General features: G+C 36.2%; 2 protein-coding genes across 3 annotated transcripts; both read left to right on the top strand.

The window, feature by feature from the left end:
• Positions 1-4,820: 4,820 nt before the first annotated feature.
• rbm39a (RNA binding motif protein 39a) lies at positions 4,821-12,254 on the top strand. Of its 2 annotated transcripts, XM_065241315.1 has the most exons (17): positions 4,821-5,072; positions 5,598-5,666; positions 5,836-5,896; positions 6,975-7,024; positions 7,342-7,530; positions 7,911-7,976; positions 8,079-8,132; positions 8,216-8,333; positions 8,502-8,654; positions 8,745-8,882; positions 8,963-9,028; positions 9,141-9,345; positions 10,824-10,904; positions 10,984-11,104; positions 11,189-11,294; positions 11,387-11,465; positions 11,608-12,254. In XM_065241315.1, the coding sequence occupies exons 3-17, from the start codon at positions 5,891-5,893 to the stop codon at positions 11,706-11,708; spliced, it is 1,533 nt and encodes a 510-aa protein (XP_065097387.1). In that variant the 5' UTR covers positions 4,821-5,072; positions 5,598-5,666; positions 5,836-5,890; the 3' UTR covers positions 11,709-12,254. The 2 variants fall into 2 exon arrangements, with proteins under 2 accessions (XP_065097387.1, XP_065097386.1); XM_065241314.1 differs by lacking the exon at positions 5,836-5,896.
• Positions 12,255-13,876: 1,622 nt separating this feature from the next.
• Positions 13,877-20,680, top strand: nfs1 (NFS1 cysteine desulfurase). The gene is made up of 13 exons (XM_065241313.1): positions 13,877-14,177; positions 14,430-14,506; positions 14,613-14,729; positions 14,857-14,940; positions 18,520-18,672; positions 18,763-18,856; positions 18,940-19,074; positions 19,162-19,319; positions 19,399-19,504; positions 19,588-19,669; positions 19,758-19,841; positions 19,968-20,057; positions 20,160-20,680. The coding sequence occupies exons 1-13, from the start codon at positions 14,069-14,071 to the stop codon at positions 20,221-20,223; spliced, it is 1,353 nt and encodes a 450-aa protein (XP_065097385.1). The 5' UTR covers positions 13,877-14,068; the 3' UTR covers positions 20,224-20,680.
• The last annotated feature ends 2,325 nt before the right edge of the window (positions 20,681-23,005 follow it).

The raw sequence follows: 23,005 nt of genomic DNA, 5'->3' as shown, positions 1-23,005 counted from the left end.
TGTAAATTCAGTCATATCTTTTCATATACTATGTGTTAATGTGTAACAAACTAAATCCTTTATAGCAAAATTTATAAAAAATAAAGTTATTGTTTTATGCATAAAGGGCTGCATATGACTGAAATAGTTTGCCCATTACAAATTGCTTAGTTGTAAACGAAAGGTACTACAGATATCCAATGAGAGTGCATGCTATCATGAACACCCTCCTATGTAATTGTTGCAGAAACAGTCAAGTGTGACTTTCTCACAACAGTATGGAAACAATCATTGAAATCTCAGAAGTGTAAAGAGTACCTTACTTGAGTAAAAGTACAGATACCTTACTGCAACAGTGACTGCATTACAAGATACAAGTCACTAATCCCATTCCAACTTGAGTAAAAGTCCATAAAAGTATTTTAAAATAACTTGAAAATTTTACTCTTACTGGATGTAGGTTTAAAGATGCTATAGTCTAAGAAATAACACCAAGAAATATGTAAGTGAAAAACAAAGAACAGTTGATTTGTGATGGGTTTATTTCCTAAAATAGAACGACTCAATATTTCATTAAATTAAGATCAACAAACATGGCAGAACGAAACACAAACTAAACAATTTAGTTTATTTGTTGTTTTATTTCTAATTCTTTATTCAAAGCAAATTGGCCTGTGATAGATAAAGTTAAGCACAGTCCACAAAGAAAATGACAAAAAGTCACCGTATTTTTGTAATCCAAGCAAGTTTTGAAATGTACTACAAAATTGAATACTTCACAAACTGGTATCAGTAAACCTGGATGTTGACCCATTCAGTTTTACACACCTTTTATGCTTTTTCAGTCATCAAATATGCAAATAACCATGTCACTTACGTATGCATGATGAGACCCTTCCAGGACCTCCAACATAGGTACAGTATGTCTTATTTAGATCCTATATTCCAAGCTATTTATGTTTTTTCCCTTAAAGATCTTAAAATGATACAATATTTTAGATGCAATGTTTTACACCATTTACACATGCTAGCATAAATTTTGACATATTACTCATGTCAAAAGCATTATCATAAAATATCACAGGGCACAACTCTGTAGCGAGGGTCAAAGTATGAAGGAGACCTGTGAGGTGCCCGCCAAAGCAAATTCTATTAATGGTCTCAACTGTAATATTTATTTATTACATATTTTTATATTAGTTTGGCTTGGTTTACGTATGTTAACATTTAAACAATACTTAAACATATCAACAAGTAAAATAAGCAAAAAATAAAATCAACAAGTAAAACAAAAAAGTTTTGAGTAGACTATATCAAAAAGTAGCTCTCCAGATTGTGTATCCATTGTGGTAGCCCTTGCCCACAAAAAGGTTGGAGCCTCCGGGTACAAAGTAATTCAGAAATGTCACTAAAACAGTTTATAATTATTATTATTATACAAAATTCTCCACTTTTCTGGGAGCTACTGGAGGGACGAGTTCCTACACTGTCAAAAACAATGGTCTACAGCTGTCATTAGGTTGGTACCCAAAGTACACCTTTGCACTATATTCCATATTAGTTCCTCAAAATTACACATTGATACTAAATGTATACATATCTGTATACCAAATAATACATATTTTGACCACAATGTTCAGTGTGTGGAGAAAGTCAAAACCTACATGTCTAATCTACAGAAGTTAGAGTTGGAGCTCCAGCTAGTGGACCTGCTTACACCCGTGAGACCAATATGATACCAAGGAGAGCTTTGCAATTAAGGTACTCTTATACCTTTATCAGGATTGGTTTAGATGTTGTCAGCAATAAACTACCAATACTTTCACTCCATTTTACCAATTCAAATAAAATAGCCTACAAAACTTTGGTGATGCCTTCGTGTGGGTGTTGATCTGGATGTTCTATTTTTTCGGATCTGTGCCTGGCTCACCATCAACCCCACACCTGTGTCCCATCTGCATTGTGGAGTTTAATCCAATGCCAGCTATAACAAGGCTCTCTCACACACTGCCTGTTAAACTAAACATCAGCATCCTTGGAATGCTGCTAGAAAAATCAAATTAGAGGTTCATAACACGCAATAGACATATGCTGGACCATTGTTTATGTGGTTGAGCATGTATTTTTTTGCATGCATGGCCACAAACAGTATTTAGCACCAGGGAAAGAAGCAGGAAGCCAGTGCTTGCAATTAGGCCAGCCAGTGCGCTGTGTCTGGGTCAGCTCTTTCCACTGGCCCTTCCTTGTCACCACCACTGGTCTGGGGGATGGGACATGGTTTGCTGGCTGGGAGCTCTGTGCATTGATTTGGTCTGTGTAATGGAAAGAATGCTCCCCTCCACACTCAACCTTTGCTCTAACGAATACAGGCTATGCACGTGCATGCAAATCAAGTAAATAATCTTTCTTGCATGGAATTAAAAAATGTATTTATACAGTAAATGTACAGTACATTATAGTAAATATAGTTAAATGTAAAAAAATTGTTCAAACGTTTTGTTCGTGCCATTCGTAGCTTTGAACTATGATTCATCTCACAAGCTGTTGTACAAGCAACAATTAGCTTCTTTATCACATACCCAACAGGTACAACACATGCAATGCAACTTCTTTTTATAACAAGTGGAAGACAAGGATACTCAAAATGCCAAAAATAACCATATTAAGTGTTTGACATGAGATTAAAGAGGACACAATCACCACAGCCATGCTGTAAAAACTAACAACAACAACAGAGAAAGGGGGGAGAGAGAGAGAGCATAATGGAAAAAGTGAATAAGGCCAAGGTGGTGGCAGTGCACACAGGAACAGTCTTGCATTGGTCGTGTCAAGAATCTGGCGTCCTCCAGATGTGTGTCATGTTCGTACTGTGTAAAGCCTCTAGAGAGATTTACATTTGGCAGTGTGAGGAGAGAGAGAGAGAGAGAGAGAGAGAGAGAGAGAGAGAGAGAGAGAGAGAGAGAGAGAGAGAGAGAGAGAGAGAGAGAGAGAGAGAGAGAGAGAGAGAGAGAGAGAGAGAGAGAGAGAATTATGGAAAGTTGGCAGGCAGCAGAACATCAGGCAAGATGTGGCAAGAGTCAATGGAAAAAATAAGATTACACCAAAAAGTGGGGTCATTTTTTACACAACAAAATGACAAGAAATTATGATTGTTTTATATGTATAGGCCTATTTCTCACAATATGACTGTTTAGTGTCATATGAGTGTTATTTGGTCTCAGTGGTATTATGAAAAGCTATATTTGTGTTCATGCTATGGCACTAACATTTTCACTGATTTTAATGTCCTATTGGGAGAAAACAAATTCTGCTTATTCTTTGTTTCCCCTCATTTCCTTTATGGATTTGTGACTTAAAGATCAAATTATTCCAGACCCTTATAGTAAGAATATTCCAGATAAACTGCAACAGATAAGCAGTTTTACAAGACAAATATACTGTACAAACAGACAGATTGGTATTTCATAATGGTTATATATTATAAAAGATACAAGAAATCATTTAATTGTATTTTTTACCATTTTCTTGTAGTTAAGTACGTTTTTACGTATTTTTGGGTCATTCTGAAACTTCCACTTTTGGTATGGCAAGATGTCTTAAAATGTATTTCTCTTTCTAACATTTAAACTTAGACCACATTATTAGATTACTCTTTGACTTTATAAGTACACATAAATGACAGCTTAATGATTTTTTATTTTTTTGTGTGCATGTACTTCAAGACTGCATAGACCTTTTTTGTCACAAAATATTATTTTACATTTTGTCAGCTTTAAAACTTAATTCTTAAGTGTAGCAGAATTCACTGAATTAAAATTGATCATCATGTCACATGTGAAAGATTTTATTTAATGTGAAAGAAAAAAAAACATTAACACCAGTGACACAACAAATCACCAGTCACTGGTGTTATCTTCACTGCTGTTACCCATAAGGAAGGTAACACCAGTGACAGTAACACCAGTGACAATTTTCATGAAAACAGCATTTTACAAAATTTCTGCTGCAAAGTATCAAACTACAGGTTGTCATATATTTTCTAAATTAAGTAGTTTAATCCATTTGTATTCTTGTTTTTTGCAATTCCCAAAAAAATAAAGGAGGTCATACCAGTGACTTAAACTAAAAGCTTCAAATGAAAGCTTTTAATCATGAGATAAATCATGAGATAAATTAGAAGATTTCTGATAACTGAAAAGAGACAGTGGACTTATATGGGCGTCTCTTAATTGATCTCCAGGAAATTGAACGAAGAAAGTCAAGTGATGTCATCAGTGTGATTTTTATTTAAAAATAAGAGCTTTTTTGTTAAAGGTAACACCAGTGACACAACTCCAGGGGACCACTACTTTCATTATACATTTTATAATATTTATTTAGCATTTTGTCTTTTAATGTAATTTATTTATTGTATTTTAAATGGAAGAAAACACTGTTTTTGGTCTCAAACTAAAGCATTTTCCCTCTGTACATGACTATGGGGACGAGCACTTCTGTGGTGCTTGGAATTCCAATTAATTAATAAAAATTGCTCCATTGATGGCTCAAGAAGGTGTAATTGTTCAAATAACATATTGTTTCATTTTAAAATATAAAAAAGTGTAACCCTAAAGGGTTTTTCAAGTGTAATATAGATAGAGAAAAATTGACATTTCCGTAAAATGACCCTTATAGTGACAGACAGACAGACAGACAGACAGACAGACAGACAGACAGACAGACAGACAGACAGACAGACAGACCGACCGACCGACAGACAGACAACTGTAATTCAGTTTCCGTTATAATTTTGTTTAGTGAGAGTTCCCTCTTGTGGAGGATCCAGCGCATCGGCACTTATGCAACACGGGGGAGACGGGCACGCGCAGCGCAGTAACTGTTTGCCGCCAGTCAGTTTTGTCGTTCACAACCGCGACACACGTCTTCTAAATTTTATTACTGGAAACGAGTAAATTTGGTTGAAATACGTTTATTTTTCAGTTTGTTTGTGCTCGTACTGGTTTATACCTCATCCGGAAGCGGTCTGTGGATTTGTTTTAGTCGCTCGTTTGTGGACTCGCGACTGTATATTTCTCTAGGCCGCAGTTTCAGAGGTAAGACGGAACAGTTATTAGCTACTTTTCTTTGGATTTATAATAACGCAACTTCTGTTTATTTTTTACATGTTTACAAGTTTTAATTATGGTATTTGGGATCTATGTGGTAGGTAAGTGCATCTTGTTTGTCAAGACGAAGCCACTTTAGCAGATTAGCATCAATGCTAACAAAGCAAATGCAAAAAAAATTCATCTGCAAGTATGAAATCTGGACACGTGCAATTTAAACGGACATAAACGTTTATTTTACGTTCTTCTGTTGTATTAAAGTATTTACAATTTGATTAATATTGAGAATGTTTGCGATTGTGTGTAAACTGGAAAGTTAGCCAGGAAGCTAAATTTAACGTACGATTTCATGACCCTGTCCATGTCGAAAATACAAGGCCTAAGTACAACATAGTCAGTGTAAAGTGTGTATATAAAGTATTTGGTTTAAGCAACAAAAGGTTAATAAAAATGTGATCTTCATGCTAAAATAGTTTGTTTACAAATAAACGGTATGGTCTTCCTTGCCTGCAGATTAACAACAACAACAACATGGCCGATGATTTGGACATTGAAGCAATGCTAGAGGCTCCTTATAAAAAGGTGGGTGTTTGTGTAAGTTAACCAACTCGGTAAAGGAATGTGAATATCTTTCAATTGAAACTGCTAACCAGACTTGTTTTCTCAAAGTCTTTATTGTCAGATCAATAACTTGTTTGTTTCTGTCATAGTGGTTTCAATGAATAAATTGCCCATCTATCTCTCTTTGTAGACTTGCCTATATCTCACCTCTACTCCCATGAATTCCAGTGTGAACTGTCAAAAAAATGAAGGTAGTAATTGCCCAATATATTGATGTACTGTGGTACCCTTGGTTGAAACACATAGGCAGAATTATATAGGTACCGCCAGAATAAATACAGTGGATTCGCATAAAAGCTGGTATAAACTCTGTGGAGACTATATTCATGTTATTTTATGCATGGTATTTATCCATATCAGTCATAAAAAGAGGTAGACATTCAAATTGCGTAGATTGCATGAAATATTTTTCAGGCTTCCACTGAAAATATCAGACCACAGTGCTGAGATCCCGGAGTTGGCTTTTACACCACTTAAAAAAAGACTTTAAATGAAAAGCATTTTAACTTACAGGCCAGGCAAATTTTACTTGCCTTTTTAGGAGAAAAAGTAAGTGTTTGCATGCTGATGACATTAACATACTTATAAATGCCTATTTCTACGGTCTTACAAATAGGAAATGATGGTATTGAGCATATAGTGACATAACATTCATCGTAACCTACATTATGTTGTTGTTGTAAACGATATAGTCTCTTTTAAATAGATGCTGCTCAGTAGGTAAAAATAAAGAAAAACTCAACTTTAGATGGTCTGTGGGAGTCGCTATTACTAAGCCGTGTGAATCCCTGTTTGCTTCAGGGCGAGATGTGTGACTGAGGTGGCATCGAGCTCTTTCAATCCACGAAGGCAAAAGGGGTGAAGATCACTGGAATGGCATCCACCACTGGAGCTCGTTTAGTGGCTGGCTGCTAGCGTTGCCACTTTGGGTCTTAGGCTCAGATAGCCTTGGTACTGAACTTGTTGGGCTGCTTAATGAATGAAGTCTTTAAAACTGCTATTTTTACATACCCCGCATAGCACTTGACCTTTTGACCGTATTAAACAAGTAATACAAGCACCAGTAAGGAAGAACGACATTGGCAGCCATGTGGTTGGTTTCTTTCTAAAGGTCCCCCCTTGTATTTTTCGTCCTCCCACACAAACCCTGTAATTATCTCATATTTAATGATCATATCATATTCTCTTTTGTTCCCATCCCTTCTTTATCCTTACGACTTGAAATGTTTCGCCGTCCTCCTCATGCTGTCTTCTATCGACCCTGCTTAGGATGACAACAAGTCCTTAAGTACCAATGGCCACGAGGAGCGGAGCAAGAAGTGAGTTTTTGGATTCATTGTGTTATGGAACATTTCACCCAAAATTAAGAGTCTGTCGTGTGTTTGCTCGAAATCCACATGACTGACTGTTTTCTGTGCAGAATGACTAAAACAACCCTTAATCTGGTCTACAAATCTATGACTGCATTTTTATTTGGCAGTTTATTGACTATGAGAAAATTTTTGGATGAAGTGTTCCTTTAATGTGTTTTTTTTTATGTGCATTACAGAATTGCATAAATTTGTAAAAACTACCCTTGAATGCATGAAATTGTTGTTGCAAAATCTAAATTCTGAATTCTTTCTTAATTTTAAAGGAAAAAGAAGAGCAAGAGTCGCAGCAGAAGCAAGAGCCGGGAGAGGAAAAGAAGCAAAAGTCGTGACCGTAAGAAGAGTCATGACCGCAGACGGAGTCGCAGTAAAGACCGGAAGCGCAGCCGCAGCAAAGAGAGGCGCCGTAGCCGTTCCAGGAGCAGGGAGCGTGGCGGTCGTTACAAACCTCCTTTGTACGTTAGAAATCTTTTGGTTGGGGGGTTTTATTTTAATGTCAGCTGACCTTCTGGCCAGTTCAGAGATTTTAATCTATACATGTGAATTTTACTATTGTAATCATGTAAAAAGGTTTTCACAGATGCTCTTAATGTGTGTAAAAATGTTTTTTTTTTTAGAGAATGTAAGTATGGATAGGATTATAGATGACGTCTTCGTTCTTAAGGCCATTGATAAAATTGGGTAGATTCCTTAGAGACAAGGGATTTGTTGTAATGCATACAACATTTACCCCTGTGTTTCCTATTATACTCGCAGTACATATTTAACAGCATAATTTAGCAGTAGAGCGATAGCCGTAGCTACTAAAAATAAAAACCTTGTTTTTAAATCACAGTTCTGGCCTGAAATTTAACGGTGGTCCCAGGGGGAAGACTGGCCCCCCACCTGCCATCAAACTAAGGTTTCTATGATACTATTTTTGTTGTGTGTGGGTGTTTTTTTTGTGTATGAGTCAGATGTGGAAAATATTCGCAGAAACACTCACACAGTTTCTCTCTCACAGCCGCAGAAGGTCCAGAAGCAAGAGTCCCTTCAAGAAAGACAAAAGCCCTGTGAGGTGAGTGTGTTTCCGCCTCAAATCGCACATGTTTTGCGCTCACTGTATGAAGTTATTCACGGTTTGTTGTCATGTGCTAACAGACTGCCTATTGATAACCTCACGCCCGAGGAGAGAGATGCACGCACAGTGTTCTGCATGCAGCTGGCAGCTAGAATCCGACCACGAGACCTGGAGGAATTCTTTTCTGCAGTGGGAAAAGTCTGTGTTTGCACATTTCCTTTTTCTTTCTGGGCTTGGCTAAAATGTTTTTGATGATTTGATTAATGGATAAATATTTGGTTTTGGGAAATATTTTGTCTCTCTTGCCTACACTGTTTTCAGTATGCAGCAATGTAAATTACATCGCATCCTATTTTTCTTTTTAAGGTGAGAGATGTGCGAATCATTTCTGACAGAAACTCCAGAAGATCCAAGGGTATTGCTTACATTGAGTTTGTGGATTCCACCTCTGTACCTTTAGCTATTGGCCTGTCTGGACAAAGACTTCTTGGAGTACCCATCATTGTCCAGGCTTCACAGGTAACAAACATAGTCAGTCATAAAATGGAAATGATTACTTTTTCTTGGTTTTGTGAATCTAATCGTTGTGTTATTTATTTTGATGAACAGGCTGAAAAGAACAGAGCAGCTGCTTTGGCCAACAACTTGCAGAAGGGCAGTTCAGGACCCATGAGGCTGTATGTCGGCTCATTGCATTTTAACATAACAGAGGACATGCTCAGAGGGATCTTTGAACCATTTGGAAGGGTAAATTGTGTTATTTTTATTTCAATGTTTTTTGATTGTACGATTGTGTTTTAATTTTCTTCTTGTTTGGCATAATACAGATTGATAGTATTCAGCTGATGATGGACAGCGAAACAGGAAGATCCAAAGGATACGGCTTCATCACAGTAAGTTTCTGCATTTGAAGCTTTGTTACAGATATAAGGCACAAAGTTTTTGAATAAAAATCTTCATGAGCCGAGACTGCTTGAGCTTATTAGCGTTTCTGTTTCTCTAAAGTTTTCTGATGCTGAATGTGCTAAGAAGGCTCTGGAGCAGCTTAATGGCTTTGAGTTAGCGGGCAGGCCGATGAAAGTAGGACATGTGACAGAGCGTACTGACGCATCCACTGCAAGCTCCTTCCTGGACAATGATGAGCTGGAAAGGACAGGCATTGATCTGGGAACTACTGGGAGACTTCAACTAATGGCCAGACTGGCTGAGGGTAAGGATAGACTCTCCGTTTACCACTTCAGCATACACAGGGAACTACACTAACCTTTTCCACTGGTGGCACTTGCGCTACCAACTTTTTCAGTTACTGGCGCAAAATATGATTTGGTCGCACATATTTTTTTCAAGTTATATTAAGGCGCTCTGGATAATAATGAACAATAATGAAACTGTATTGCATACAGATATGCTTTTTAAACCACATGCCGCCTTGTTTTCTTAAACGTTGCAGTGTTTCCCACAGATCTGAAATTTACTTGGTGGTGGTAGCCGGTGAAAAGGGCAATTATTACCCACTGACAATAATAATGTTTTAATATTAATTTCACATTATATTTCATCAATCTAACCACCCCAAACTTTCTTTGCCATTAACAAAGCTGACACTGTTTGTCAAAGCACCACGAAAACACTTACTGTTTTTGCACTGATATATGAAGCAATTAGACCCCTTTTATCAAACTCAATATAATACAATACTATGTATAGTATATTAATATACAGTGCAGGTCTATAGATTATAAATGTGACTGATGTTATGACTGATGTTATAATGGTAATAATTTCTATTAGATAGAGCAAAAGCAGTAAAAGTGCCTATCTTTCTATTTCTCTCTTGCCGATTTAAAAAGCTTAATCCACTCATTATTTCAGATTTAAAAGTGTACTTGCTGTCCCGGGGACAGACTTTACATTGCTTTGCTCGTTCAGTGCAATTGGCTTGACATTAGCATTGCTTTTTGCTACAATCTCTGTCCAAACTTAATATGGATATGGTTTTAGAAAATATATGGTTAATTAATAATAAGATTATTAAAAAAATGTGAGAAAGAAAATGCAGCGCGTGGTCGTAACAAGAACCATCGCCATAGAAACCGGAGGCACGCTGAATCTGCACTCGAGCTTTAGCGCGGTAGCGCTCATGGCCGTTTTTCGATCGACTCGGGTTATAAACACAACATTAATCAGACTTGGGACCCAAAGTAATTAAACTAGGACCTAACCGGACCCGACAGACCATTTAAAATATAAACCCGGAACCATACGAGTCCCGTGTCCTCAGTGAAGAAAGACCTCTGCTCAAGTTCAGAAACAAGGAAGACACTGCGCTTGCGTCGCGTCCCATCCAATTAATTGAGAAACAGCTGAGCACGCAAACGCACACTGATAGGGAGAGACACGACGTGCTTTCACGCAAAATGAAGCCAACGTGTTGATGGCTCAGAGCATGTTATAAAACGTATTCTTAAAATCCACATTTCTGTTTTAATAAATGCTCATAGTAAATCATAGCATATTGTCTAAAACATTAGGTAGCACATTTGCGACCCATTAAAAATTAGGGTCGCAACGGCAGTTCAAAAGGTCGCATATGCGACCATTTTGGTCGCAGTGTAGCTCCCTGATACAGATATGTATGTACACTTATATGTTGATTAAAACATTTCACTTTTTGTTATGTGTTGTAAGGTACTGGTCTGCAGATTCCACCCGCTGCACAGCAGGCTCTTCAGATGAGTGGCTCAATGGTAGCCATGGCTGCTGCTACTGGTCAGTGTCTTTGCTTTACCTTTAGTAAATGTTTTAGTAAGATAATCGTTTTTGAGGTTTTGTGATTCTGTTTTTATAGCTGCTATGAACCCTGGGTTGAGTTTTAACATTAATGTGCCCACAAACCAAGCTTTGAATCTACCATCCCAACCAATCGCAACACACTGCTTCCAGCTTTCCAACATGTTTAATCCAAACTCGTAAGTAGTGGGAAAAATTACATGCATATCATAAGAAAATACACTGGAATATATTGTACATTTAATTAATCTTTATTTTTACAGAGAAAATGAGCATGGTTGGGAAGTTGAAATTCAGGATGATGTCATTGAGGAGTGTAACAAACATGGAGGAGTCATACATATATATGTGGACAAGAAATCCGCTGAAGTAGGAATCTTCCTTAAAGTAATATATTGTCAATGTGTTGGTTGTTTGCCATAATTTGTAATCTTAAATATTGTCTTGATTCCTTATACCAGGGTAATGTCTATGTGAAGTGTCCAACCATTCCTGCTGCTATGGCTGCAGTTAGTGCATTACATGGACGCTGGTTTGGAGGTAACTCTCAGTGTTGATTTTAGTTCAATTAGTTTTAGCATTTAGCTCCATTTAAATCATTGTTTGTTTTGTTAATCCACCTTAAAATGCAATTTAGTCTCATTTCTTATATCTCTCATTTTATATTTCATTATCTTTGCAGGTAAAATGATCACAGCAGCTTACGTCCCTCTTCCTACATATCACAATCTTTTCCCAGAGTCTGTGCAAGCCACACAGCTTCTTATGCCCAGTCGCCGGTGATCCCTCACTCTTCAAAACATTTTTCAATATTTCTTTTTAACTTTTGGACAAAAGTAACAGTTCTGCAAACTGAGGCACAGTTGTTTTGTTACCTTTTAAGTTGGTTACAAAACTGGTAAGGTTTAAAGTTTCACCTGCATAGTGTCCTTACTGGTCTTGGACATTTAAAAGAAAGAAGTTCTGTGATTTAAAAAGTTTCCTATGTACAGTCTACTTATTGAATTTTGTCTTGATCTTTTATTAATTCTTTTCGTCTACATATATTGTCTTTGTGATATATCTAATTGGCATGTTTCCCACTTGAGGAAGTATACAATTTGCTACACACGAAATACAAGTCTTGAATGATTTGAAACCCAACAATTTACATCAAACATTAACATATTCAAGTTTTTGGCTCTATGAGCTGTGGGAATTCAATGGCTGACAAATATCTTTTGTTCATTTAGAGACCTGAAGGTTTAGAGGCATCTTGTTTTTCTAATCCAGATTTGATTTTGTAAAGTCCTTGATGAAAGTTCATTTCAAATAAAGCCAAAATACTAACTTGTGGTTGTCTTCATTTTAATGTTTGTTCATTCTTAAAAAAATATGTGAATATATGTCAGTCACTGATATACTTTTTGCCTGGGTGGTTTGTTTTAATTTATTTGCTTATTATATTTATAAAATACATTGTCTCTGTTTTGGCATTGCGAGCACATGGACTCAACTTTTGAATCAACATTAAATAAAGTAAAACATTTAGGAAAATAACTGCCTAGGAAACAATCTGGTTAATCCAATCATGTTGGATATTTGGCTATTTTAGCATATGTCATTTCTATTTCTATATTTTTTAGAAATCATGGGACATGGTGAGATTTCTGGCAATGCATGTAAGTTCAGTGGAGCCTGAGCATTTGTGTCAGTACAATCAGATAATGCATTAGAGGGGACACTTCACAAGACTTTTTAAAGATGATAAATACATCTTTGGTGTCTCCAGAGTATGTATGTGAAGTTTATTAGCTTAAAATACCATATAGATAATTGATTACAGCATGTTAAAATTGCCACTTGTAGGTGTGAGCAAAAAAGTGCTGTTTTTTCAGTGTGTCCTTTTAAATAAGATGACCTCTGCACTAAATGGCAGTGTTTTGGTTGGATAGTGCAGATTAAGGGGTGGTATTATGCCCTTCTGACATCACAAGGGGAGCCAAATTTCACATGCTTGCAGAGAATGGTTTACCAAAACTAAGTTACTGGGTTGTTATTTTTTCACGTTTTCTAGGATGATAGAAGCACTGGGAACCCAATTATAGCACTAAAACATGGAAAAAAGACCGATTCTCAGGATATGTCCCCTTTAAGTGATGTAAAATTGGTTAAAAAAAATCACCATTGTTTTTAAGCAGTTTGTGTCAATGTGGTTTGAAGGAAAAAAGAAAAACTTAATTTTAGACTTATTTTTTCGATAAACGATGCTTTGAATAAATTAATTATATACAAGTAATATTTTTAATAGTAATAGAAGTACAAACATAACCCGCAGTAAGTAAATTCGACTGATTTATTTAAATGCTACTGCCAAGGACAGAGCAACCCAGTTACCGTATTGTATTGGTTCACGTTTACAGTTTCCGGTCAAAGAAATCGGCCCATTTAATTTTTCAACCAATAAAAAGTTACTGGGTTGTTATTTTTTCACGTTTTCTAGGATGATAGAAGCACTGGGACCCAATTATAGCACTAAAACATGGAAAAAAGACAGATTCTCATGATATGTCCCCTTTAAGTGATGTAAAATTGGTAAAAAAAAAATCACCATTGTTTTTAAGCAGTTTGTGTCAATGTGGTTTGAAGGAAAAAAGAAAAACTTCATTTTAGACAATTTTTCGATAAACGATGCTTTGAATGAATTAATTATATACAAGTAATATTTTTAATACTAATAGAAGTACAAACATAACCCGCAGTAAGTAAAATCGACTGATTTATTTAAATGCTACTGCCAAGGACAGAGCAACCCAGTACCGTATTGTATTGGTTCACGTTTACAGTTTCCGGTCAAAGAAATCGGCCCATTTAATTTTTCAACCAACCAATCAATCTGCTCAACGTCATACAAAATCCCGCCTACAAGACGCCAGATAACCAATTAGAATTTTCATAACAGTGCTTTCTTCTGTGCCTTGTGTAAGCATTACACGAATGTTACAACACGCAGTTCCCTGATGCAAGCTGAGAAGACACTGCTCGAAATAAAGCCATTTATCTAAAGGTCTAATGAACTGACTTCGGAGCGAAGCACCGAAGGAAGCCATTGTCTATATATTTCTTGTCAATTTTTGTTATAAAAACATACAGATTGCTCAAAGATGATGAACACGACACTGTCGAGGAAACTTTTTGGCTCCATGTGTGTCAACTGCAGCCCTCGACTGAGCTACACTCAAAGCTCTGGCAACACTGTGCAACGACAAAAAGGTACAGCACATTTAAATCTTTAGACACTTAGATATCAATCTCAGTAGTGACGCAGTTAAACTTAGCATCTACTCCGATACAATTTGCTAGCATGCTTGTTAGCACACTGGCATGTGACGTTAAAAACGTCATTGAGCGTTTTGTATGGCTACATTTTATTATTATAAGTCACATTTACTTTATGAATTACAGTCTGCTTTGATCAGGAAAGCACAGAGTGCTAATAAACACACCGATCTTTTTCTCCCGCAGAGGTGATCAAAAGTAGGGACCTAGAAAAGGATGAACTCAGACCTCTCTATATGGACTTTCAAGCAACTACACCGATGGTACTAATCTGCTTTGTGATTAAATTGAAAGAAATACCATTAATGCACGTTGAGATTTGTGTTATTAGTTTTTTGGATTAAACATTGTTCACAAATGATTCAACAGGACCCAAGGGTTTTGGATTCGATGCTTCCCTATCAAGTGAATTACTATGGCAACCCACATTCCAGGACTCATGTTTATGGATGGGAAAGTGAGAGTGCAATGGAAAAAGCAAGAAAAGTAAACTATTTTTTAAACTTCCCACCAAACTTCGTTTGAAAATACTGAATGACCCCAAATAATGCTTAGATTGCTTCATTTATTGATGTCAAACCATAATGTTTATACGTGTTTGTTTCCTTTTCAGCAAGTAGCATGTCTTATTGGTGCTGACCCAAGAGAGATTGTGTTTACCAGCGGTGCAACAGAATCTAACAATATGGCCATCAAAGTAAGTATCTCCTTATTGTTAAAGGGGACAGAGAATGAAAAACCCTTTTTACCTTGTCTTTGTTGAATAATGGTAGTCTACCCACATTCACAAACATACAAAAAGTGCTAAACATCTCAGTCTCATAGAAATTCCTAGAAATGTCAGCCAGAAAACAGCCCAATCTGAAAAACTGATGCTTGTGACATCACAGGCATCTAACTGCCCCTCCACTTAAAATAATTGGCTACATTTTTTGAGTGGCAGCAAAGCCAGCCAATCAGTAATGAGATTGCAAGTTAAGCCAGTAGGTGGAGCCAAATAGGTGCAAAACCACTTGTTTAAAATCCTCCACCCTAATAGAGCTATCTGAGAGAGGTTTTTAGGAAGCTTCTAAGGCATTACAGACCCAAACAAAACATTTTTGTCTACATGTCACATCACAGAACAAGGATAAATACTCCATTCAATCATTCTATGTCACCTTTAAGCAATAGTAAGATTAAAGGCAGGGTCCATGATCTCTGAAAGCCAATGTTGACATTTGAAATCACCTAAACAAACACACCCCTAACCCCAATAGAATCCGGAACTTCTTTTGATAGACCCGCCCCACATGTAAAGAATTCACGTGTTCCCCAGTTTGAATAAGATATCATTTTTTATATATCTTTATTTAATTATATCTTATATAATTTTATCTATACACTAGAAATGTGTAAGATGATTTTTGCATTTACATAAAATAAAGAGATGTATACACATTTTTTTTTTGCTTCTTAAAGGTAGGGTAACAGATTTGATCCTGAAACATTTTTAGTTATGCTGGTTAGAAGTCTCCTCACATCCTGATAGCAATCACTATGTTAAGTTGTTTAAATGTATTTGTAGAAATTTATGTCATCTGTGAAAGGCGTAGGACCAAAAAATGTTCAACAAATCATAGATTTCCTTTTTTGTCCCTCATACGTAAGCGTAATTTGAATTCCCACCGCGCAGCTAGTCCACGCAGACACCATACGTAATCGGCGCGTTCACGTGCGCTCACCTCCTGTCTGTAAACAGCGAGAATGGCAAACTTTTCTGCTGAATTGACAACCTACACAGGAGCCACAAAACTAAAGGCATCTTTAATAACAACAACAGCAAAAACTGCCTGGATCAGCAAGAACAAAAACCCAAATAAACATCGGTAACTTTACTGCTTTACCACGAGATGCAAACAGCTGCAGGAGGCAAAGGGTCTGAAAGGGTCGTTGCACTGTTTATTTTGGTAATGTAGGTACGCGATATGTTTGTATTGAGATGGATTCAGATATTCTACTTTGATGAAACATTGTGTTGCATATAAAATTTGTGTTCCTTGGATAATGGATTCCATGGATAAGAACCGAAAATTGTATTGAACCGTGCCTTACTTTATTGTTGCATCCCTAGTAGACACGCACCTTACTGCTGATTGGCTACAAGTGTGTTTTGGGAATCAGCCCGACTCCCTTTTCCCAAGTGTTTTTCATTAATGGTGCACTTCGCCTTTAATAGTGAAAGTATGGTTGTCAAAATTCTTAGGCCACAAGTTTTAATGACCATCCATGTTGTATTCTTATAAAGAGAAATATTTATGGTCACTATCCGCCTTATTTTTTTTAAGGCAAAAGTAAGAGATGTGAAGTATTTTCCCTTTTTTGTGCGAGACGTCCGTTTTAATACCCAGCCGGTTGAAAACGGTGCAGTTGGAGCTCGCATAAAACATGATTTAAACAGTTGTGGTAAATATTTACATCTCCTGCCATGTATAACCCAGTGGGAGGATGAAATTAAGAAGTGTCCTCAACATATTAAGATATATTAATTTGATATTTTTGCTCGCGGGTGACGGGTCTTCAATGCACAACTATAAAAGCACAGGCATACCATCTTTACCATTGGAAAGTCAGTTGAGTGTTTGTACATCACAAATTCTTGACATTTTTCTTTTGAACCTTTTCATGTGATGGTTTAAAATGTCACAACTGTCCCTCTGGTGTGAGGTTTTTATAAATTGGAATTTTTGTTTGAGTTTTGATGGCGACACATCAAGCTTCATGCGGTCCACAGTCAGCAGTATCTTTCTCATTCAACACATTGAAAGTTATTTAAACAAACCATAATACACATATTAAACTATAACATGTATTCAGTATTGTTTACGTTTTATGAAAATATTATTACACTGCTTCTTACGCACTAGATGGAGACATGAGCTTATGAAATGATTTGCTTATTTTAAAATGATTTGTTTTTTCATTTAAAACATAACAAAAGTACTCGCAAACACATTAAGAACTATGAAAAGATTAAAGGTGACATAGAATGATTGAACAGGGTATTTATCCTTGTTCTGTGATGTGACATGTAGACGACAAATTTTTTGTTTGGGTCTGTAATGCCTTAGAAGCTTCCTAAAAACCTCAGATAACTCTATTAGGGTGGGGGATTTTAAACAAGTGGTTTTGCACCTATTTGGCTCCCCCTACTGGCTTAACTTGCAATCTTATTACTGATTGACTGACTTTGCTGCCACTCAAAAAATGTAGCCAATTATTTTAAAGTGGAGGGGCAGTGAGATGCCTGTGATGTCATAAGCATCAGTTTTTCAGATTGGGCCGTTTTTTCTGGCTGACATTTCTAAAAAAGGAATTTCTATGAGACTGAGATGTTTAGCATGTCTAGCACTTTTTGTATGTTTGAGAATGTGGGTAGACTACCATTATTCAACAAAGACAAGGTGAAAATGGTTTTTCATTCTCTGTCCCCTTTCGCATTTTTGTATCAATGTATAGTAGCAGAATAAATAAATCAGCATATTTTTATCACCATAATATTAGTTCTTTTTAAACAGTTATTGTATTTATTGTTTACTGGCAGTTTCTCTGAAAGGTTTTACTGGATGGATGTGTGGATACAGATCATGGGTGCACATGCGCCACATACACATTCAGCTCTTATGCGTGTATTATAGTTAAAAACAAATGTTTTGTAGAGATTTTCTGCATTTGTACCAGCTATTATGGCAACCGCTAACTGTACAAATTATGCTGGACTTCCTGGATTTCATAATAAACATTAAAATGGCAGTCAAACCTGCTCACTCCTGTCCCTTGCATTACGACTACCATTAGCTTTAGTTTCTCCTACATTTAGGTCAAAAATAAGGATACCATTGCAAAAACAAACAAATCTAATGGTGGCCTAAAACTTTTGTTTTGTGTGACTTGGTATATACCACCACCACAGTATACCAGTAAATCAAGTTTTGCATAGGTCCAAAGTAAAATGTTTCTGTGATCAGGGCTGGCCCATGGGGTTATGGGGCCCTAGGCAAGACCATGCAAGTTAAAACACACAAAAATTATGCAAATGAGCCCACTTTTGTAATGTTTTCTGTCTTTATTTATACTGATGTTTTGTATTTATTGTGTAATGATAATTATTTTTATGCTTTGAGGCCCTTGTTTTGTTGTGGGGCCCCAGGCAATCACCTGTATTGCCTGTTGGACAGGGCAGCCCTGTCTGTGATGACTACTTTAACTTAATATCTCTTGATTTGTTTTATTTCAGGGTGTTGCTAGGTTTTATAAGGCTAGGAAAAAGCACATCATTACCACACAGACAGAACACAAGTGTGTGCTAGATTCCTGTCGTGTTTTAGAAGCAGAAGGCTTTGATGTAACCTATTTACCAGTGAAAAGTAATGGGATCATTGACTTACAGGTAAGTTGTTATGTTAAAAGTGTGTAAAAAGTTACCTCTGTCTTTTTTATCACTTCAAAATTTTCTGATACATATATTTTCTTTTCTTAGCACCTAGAGGAAATGATCCGACCTGATACAAGCTTGGTGTCAATCATGACCATCAACAATGAGATTGGGGTCAAACAGCCAATCAGAGATATAGGTAGGCTTTATTATCGCTTTATTCTCAAAGTTCATAGCTGTCTGGCTTCAATGCATTCATGCCAGTGCTTTACTATATTTTAGGTAATCTGTGTAGATCCAAGAATGTCTTCCTGCACACTGACGCGGCTCAGGCTGTGGGAAAGATTCCTATTGATGTCATTGACTGGAAAGTGGATCTGATGTCCATCAGCGCACATAAGATCTATGGGCCCAAAGGTAATGCATTATACATTTTACCCCACTTTGCATGTTTGTGTATTATTATTATTATTATTTTTATTAAACATACTGTCATTTTATTAGGAGTTGGTGCTTTGTACGTAAGGAAAAGGCCCAGAGTTCGTATTGAGCCTTTGCAGAGTGGAGGGGGTCAAGAACGGGGCCTGCGCTCAGGGACTGTACCCACACCTCTAGCTGTGGGACTTGGAGCTGCTTGTGAGGTCGCCCTGCAAGAGATGGAGGTACAGCTATGAGGAACCGTTTGTAATGGCGAAGATGCATGACCACTGGTTTTTACCCTTCTACTAATTTTTTTTTTAGTATGACCACAATCGTGTGACCATACTTGCAAAGCGCCTTGTGCAGAAGATCATGTCTGAGATTCCTGATGTTGTGATGAATGGAGACCCAGAACTGAGGTACCCAGGTGAGATTCGGCTTTACTGTTACCTGATGTCATTCTGCGTTCTGCAGATTTTAATATAAAACACTTTTTTGTTTCTATTTTAGGATGCATTAATTTATCATTCGCCTATGTTGAGGGTGAGAGTCTGTTGATGGCCCTAAAAGATGTTGCGCTTTCATCTGGAAGGTCAGTTGTTTAAAAACCACACTAACCTAAATAAGCCAATATTATCCTAAATATGCTGACTTGAGTTCCTAATATGACTTTTTTTAAGTGCCTGCACCTCTGCTTCCTTGGAGCCCTCGTATGTTTTAAGAGCAATAGGAACAGATGAGGACTTGGCACATTCGTCTATTAGGTTTGTCGCTAAATAACATGAATCTAAATGCATAGACTTCTTTTCCCTTTGTTGTATTCTGTGATAAAGATCGTCAGTGCAAAGTTAAAACTTCTCTGTAAGCACAACCAATGTTTTTTTTTTTAGGTTTGGAATTGGAAGATTTACCACAGAGGAGGAAGTAGACTACACAGCAGATAAATGCATTCAACATGTTAAACGGCTAAGGGAGATGAGGTAAGAGATTTGTTATTTTTAAAGTTTGTCTGCTTTATGAAACATTAGTCTAAAGGACAAATGAATGTTATGATGTTTATTGTTTTGTCTTTGCCCTATTAGTCCTTTGTGGGAGATGGTCCAGGAAGGCATTGATATCAAGAGCATCAAATGGACCCAGCACTGAACTCAGTTTCAGTTGAAGTAAAAGTGGCTGCTTTGTAAATACTTCACCTTGTTCCCACCAAATAAACGCACAATTTTATTTCTCTGTGTGGGGACTTTGGCTTAACTGTGTGAGCTGTTTTACTTTTTAAGATTTCCAGTGCATTGGTAAATTGCTGAGATTGCAAAGATGAGTATTTCATCAAATGCATGCTTTGTCTTAAAATCAGCTTTCACTACTATTTAGTGAAAAGTTTAGGATTGTTTTATACAGATTATTTCAGTTACTGTCTGTGTGCTGTGTGAAGTTTAAATTACTTGGAATGTGATCTTAAGGATTTTGAACTCTTATTTTGTAGAACACATCAGTTTATACCACAAACACTTTACACACTTCAGTGTCTGTTGTTCAAAAACTGATAACTGTACTATTTCTGTGATCAACAAAATTAATTTCAATAAATGTCTTTACAAGTATATACCTTGTGTTATATGGGACAAAGTAGTACCATTTCAGAGAGACATTTTCTTAAGCAGATACAAATCATGGACATAAACACCAGCAGAACACAACTCTAGGACAAGTTTGAAGCCGTGTCTGGAAATCTCTCCCATAGTGTATTGAAATAAACATTAAAATAGCACAGCTGAGTATCATTTTATTAATTTCATCTTGAAACAAATTTTTAGAGAATACATTTTTGTATGAAAATTCAGGGTACACTCAAGGTCCTTAAAGTGCTTAAATTTAGCTTTTAGAAGTATACCTGGAAAACTTGAAAAAAGTGATTGAAAATAAACACATGACCCTGGATATGGTATGTTAGGATAGGCAGGGGCGCTGTAAAGGGGGGGGGGGTAAACAATGACGATTCTCGGGGCCCATGAGTAAAAATATTTAATAGTACAAATTATTAACTTTAAATTATTCTATTTGCCATTTCCTGGCATCAAAAAAAAAATATTTGTTTAGGAAACACATACGTCCGTGGGCCCCTTTCCCCCCTCTCAATTATCATAAAATGGTTCAGTCCGCCCAAATTGTATAATCCAGGCAACACAGCTTGGCTTCACTTATAGCGCCGGCAGAATATCAACTTGGCAAAACTCAATTTAAACAGCGCAAAATGACTGCCTGTGGACGTTATAGATAGAAATGATTATATTTCTGTTTTTATTCACACAATAAATATTTCAACTAGTTTAAATGAAAATGCATGTAGTTTTAGGAAAAGTCAGGGAGCAGCAAGGCTTTATGATTTATTTAGACAAAGTTATTGACTATGCAAATTTCAAAACGGTCAAAATGACGCCATGTTCGTTCTAGTGTTAAAGATAATTACCACACTGCAAAAAATGATTTTCAAGAAAAAATTCTTAGTAGTTTTGTCTTGTTTTCAGTAAAAATATCTAACATTTCTTAAATAAAGATGCTTTTTCATGATGAGCAAAACGACCCAAGAAAATTAATCTAGTTTTTAGACCAAAAATATTAAATTTAAGTGATTTTGTGCATAAAACAAGCAAAAAATCTGCCAATGGGGTAAGCAAAAAAATCTTGAAAATTTTTCTTAAACACTAAATTCAAGAAAAATTAGCTTACCCCATTGGCAGATTTTTTTTGCTTGTTTTATGCACAAAATCCCTTAAATGTAATATTTTTGGTCTAAAAACTAGACTTATTTTCTTGGGTCGTTTTGCTCAAAAAAAACCATCTTAATTTAAGAATGTTTTGATATTTTACTGAAAACAAGAAAAAAATACTAAGAATTTTTTTTCTTGAAAATAATTTTTTGCAATGCAAAAGTTTAAATGTTACGGTTAAAATGACTGCTTGTGGCCGTTCTAGTGTTAAAAGTGCATGATAAGGGAAATCAATTTTCTCCCCATGTTAGGTCAAGAAAACGCTGGAAAAAATAATAATACACCGTTTTAGTTAAACGTTCAACACTGCAAAAATTTACTTTCTTACTTAGTGTTTTTGTCTTGTTTTCAGTAGAAATATCTAAAAATTCTTAAATTAAGATGCTTTTTCTTGATGAGCAAAATGACCTAAGTAAATGAGTCTAGTTTTAAGACAAATTAATATACAATTTAAGTGAAATTGTCCTCAAAACAAGCAAAATTATCTGCCAATGGGGTGAAAAAAAATGGTGAAATAAGATTTCTTTTTTCTCAAACACTTAATTCAAGTAAAATTTTCTCACCCCATTGGTAGTCGAAATACAATAAAAGCGCCTGATTTTATGTAAATTAATATGAAAAAACTCTCAGCTGTGTTGGGGGCCCTGTCAAGATTCTTTTCATGGGGCCAAAAATCCTTAGCAGCGCCCCTGAGGATAGGACAATATTTAAGTTTAATTAATATTAAATTCAATAATTAAGTTGCCTTTAACTTAAAGTTTTCCATGTAAAGTCTTCACCAACTGCATCAACTTTCAAATAAAGTTTATTTTTCTCATTTTGACCCATACAATGTATTGTTGGCTATTGCGACTTAAGGTTTATGATCCAGGGTCACATATGAAATGAGCATATATATGAAATTTCCCCAAGTATGTTAATTTTGTGGAAAAAGTATTTCATTTCATTACATGATATCCACATTATTTCATGAACTTCGTGGACAAATGTGATCATTTTCGTGAAGTGTTGCCTGAATGAACCCTGAAAATTAGTGCATGAAAAAGTACATTTACCAAGTGTACCTAAAGTGTATTTTAGTGCATTTACCTGCCCATGTAGTAAGAATTTAATGCAAGCAAATTATTCCTACTCTAATTTTGCAACTTCTGTAGTCTCGG

Source organism: Paramisgurnus dabryanus, chromosome 14, assembly GCF_030506205.2.
Source record: "Paramisgurnus dabryanus chromosome 14, PD_genome_1.1, whole genome shotgun sequence".
Classification (NCBI taxonomy): domain Eukaryota; kingdom Metazoa; phylum Chordata; class Actinopteri; order Cypriniformes; family Cobitidae; genus Paramisgurnus; species Paramisgurnus dabryanus.
This window is presented reverse-complemented; position numbering and strand designations above follow the sequence as displayed.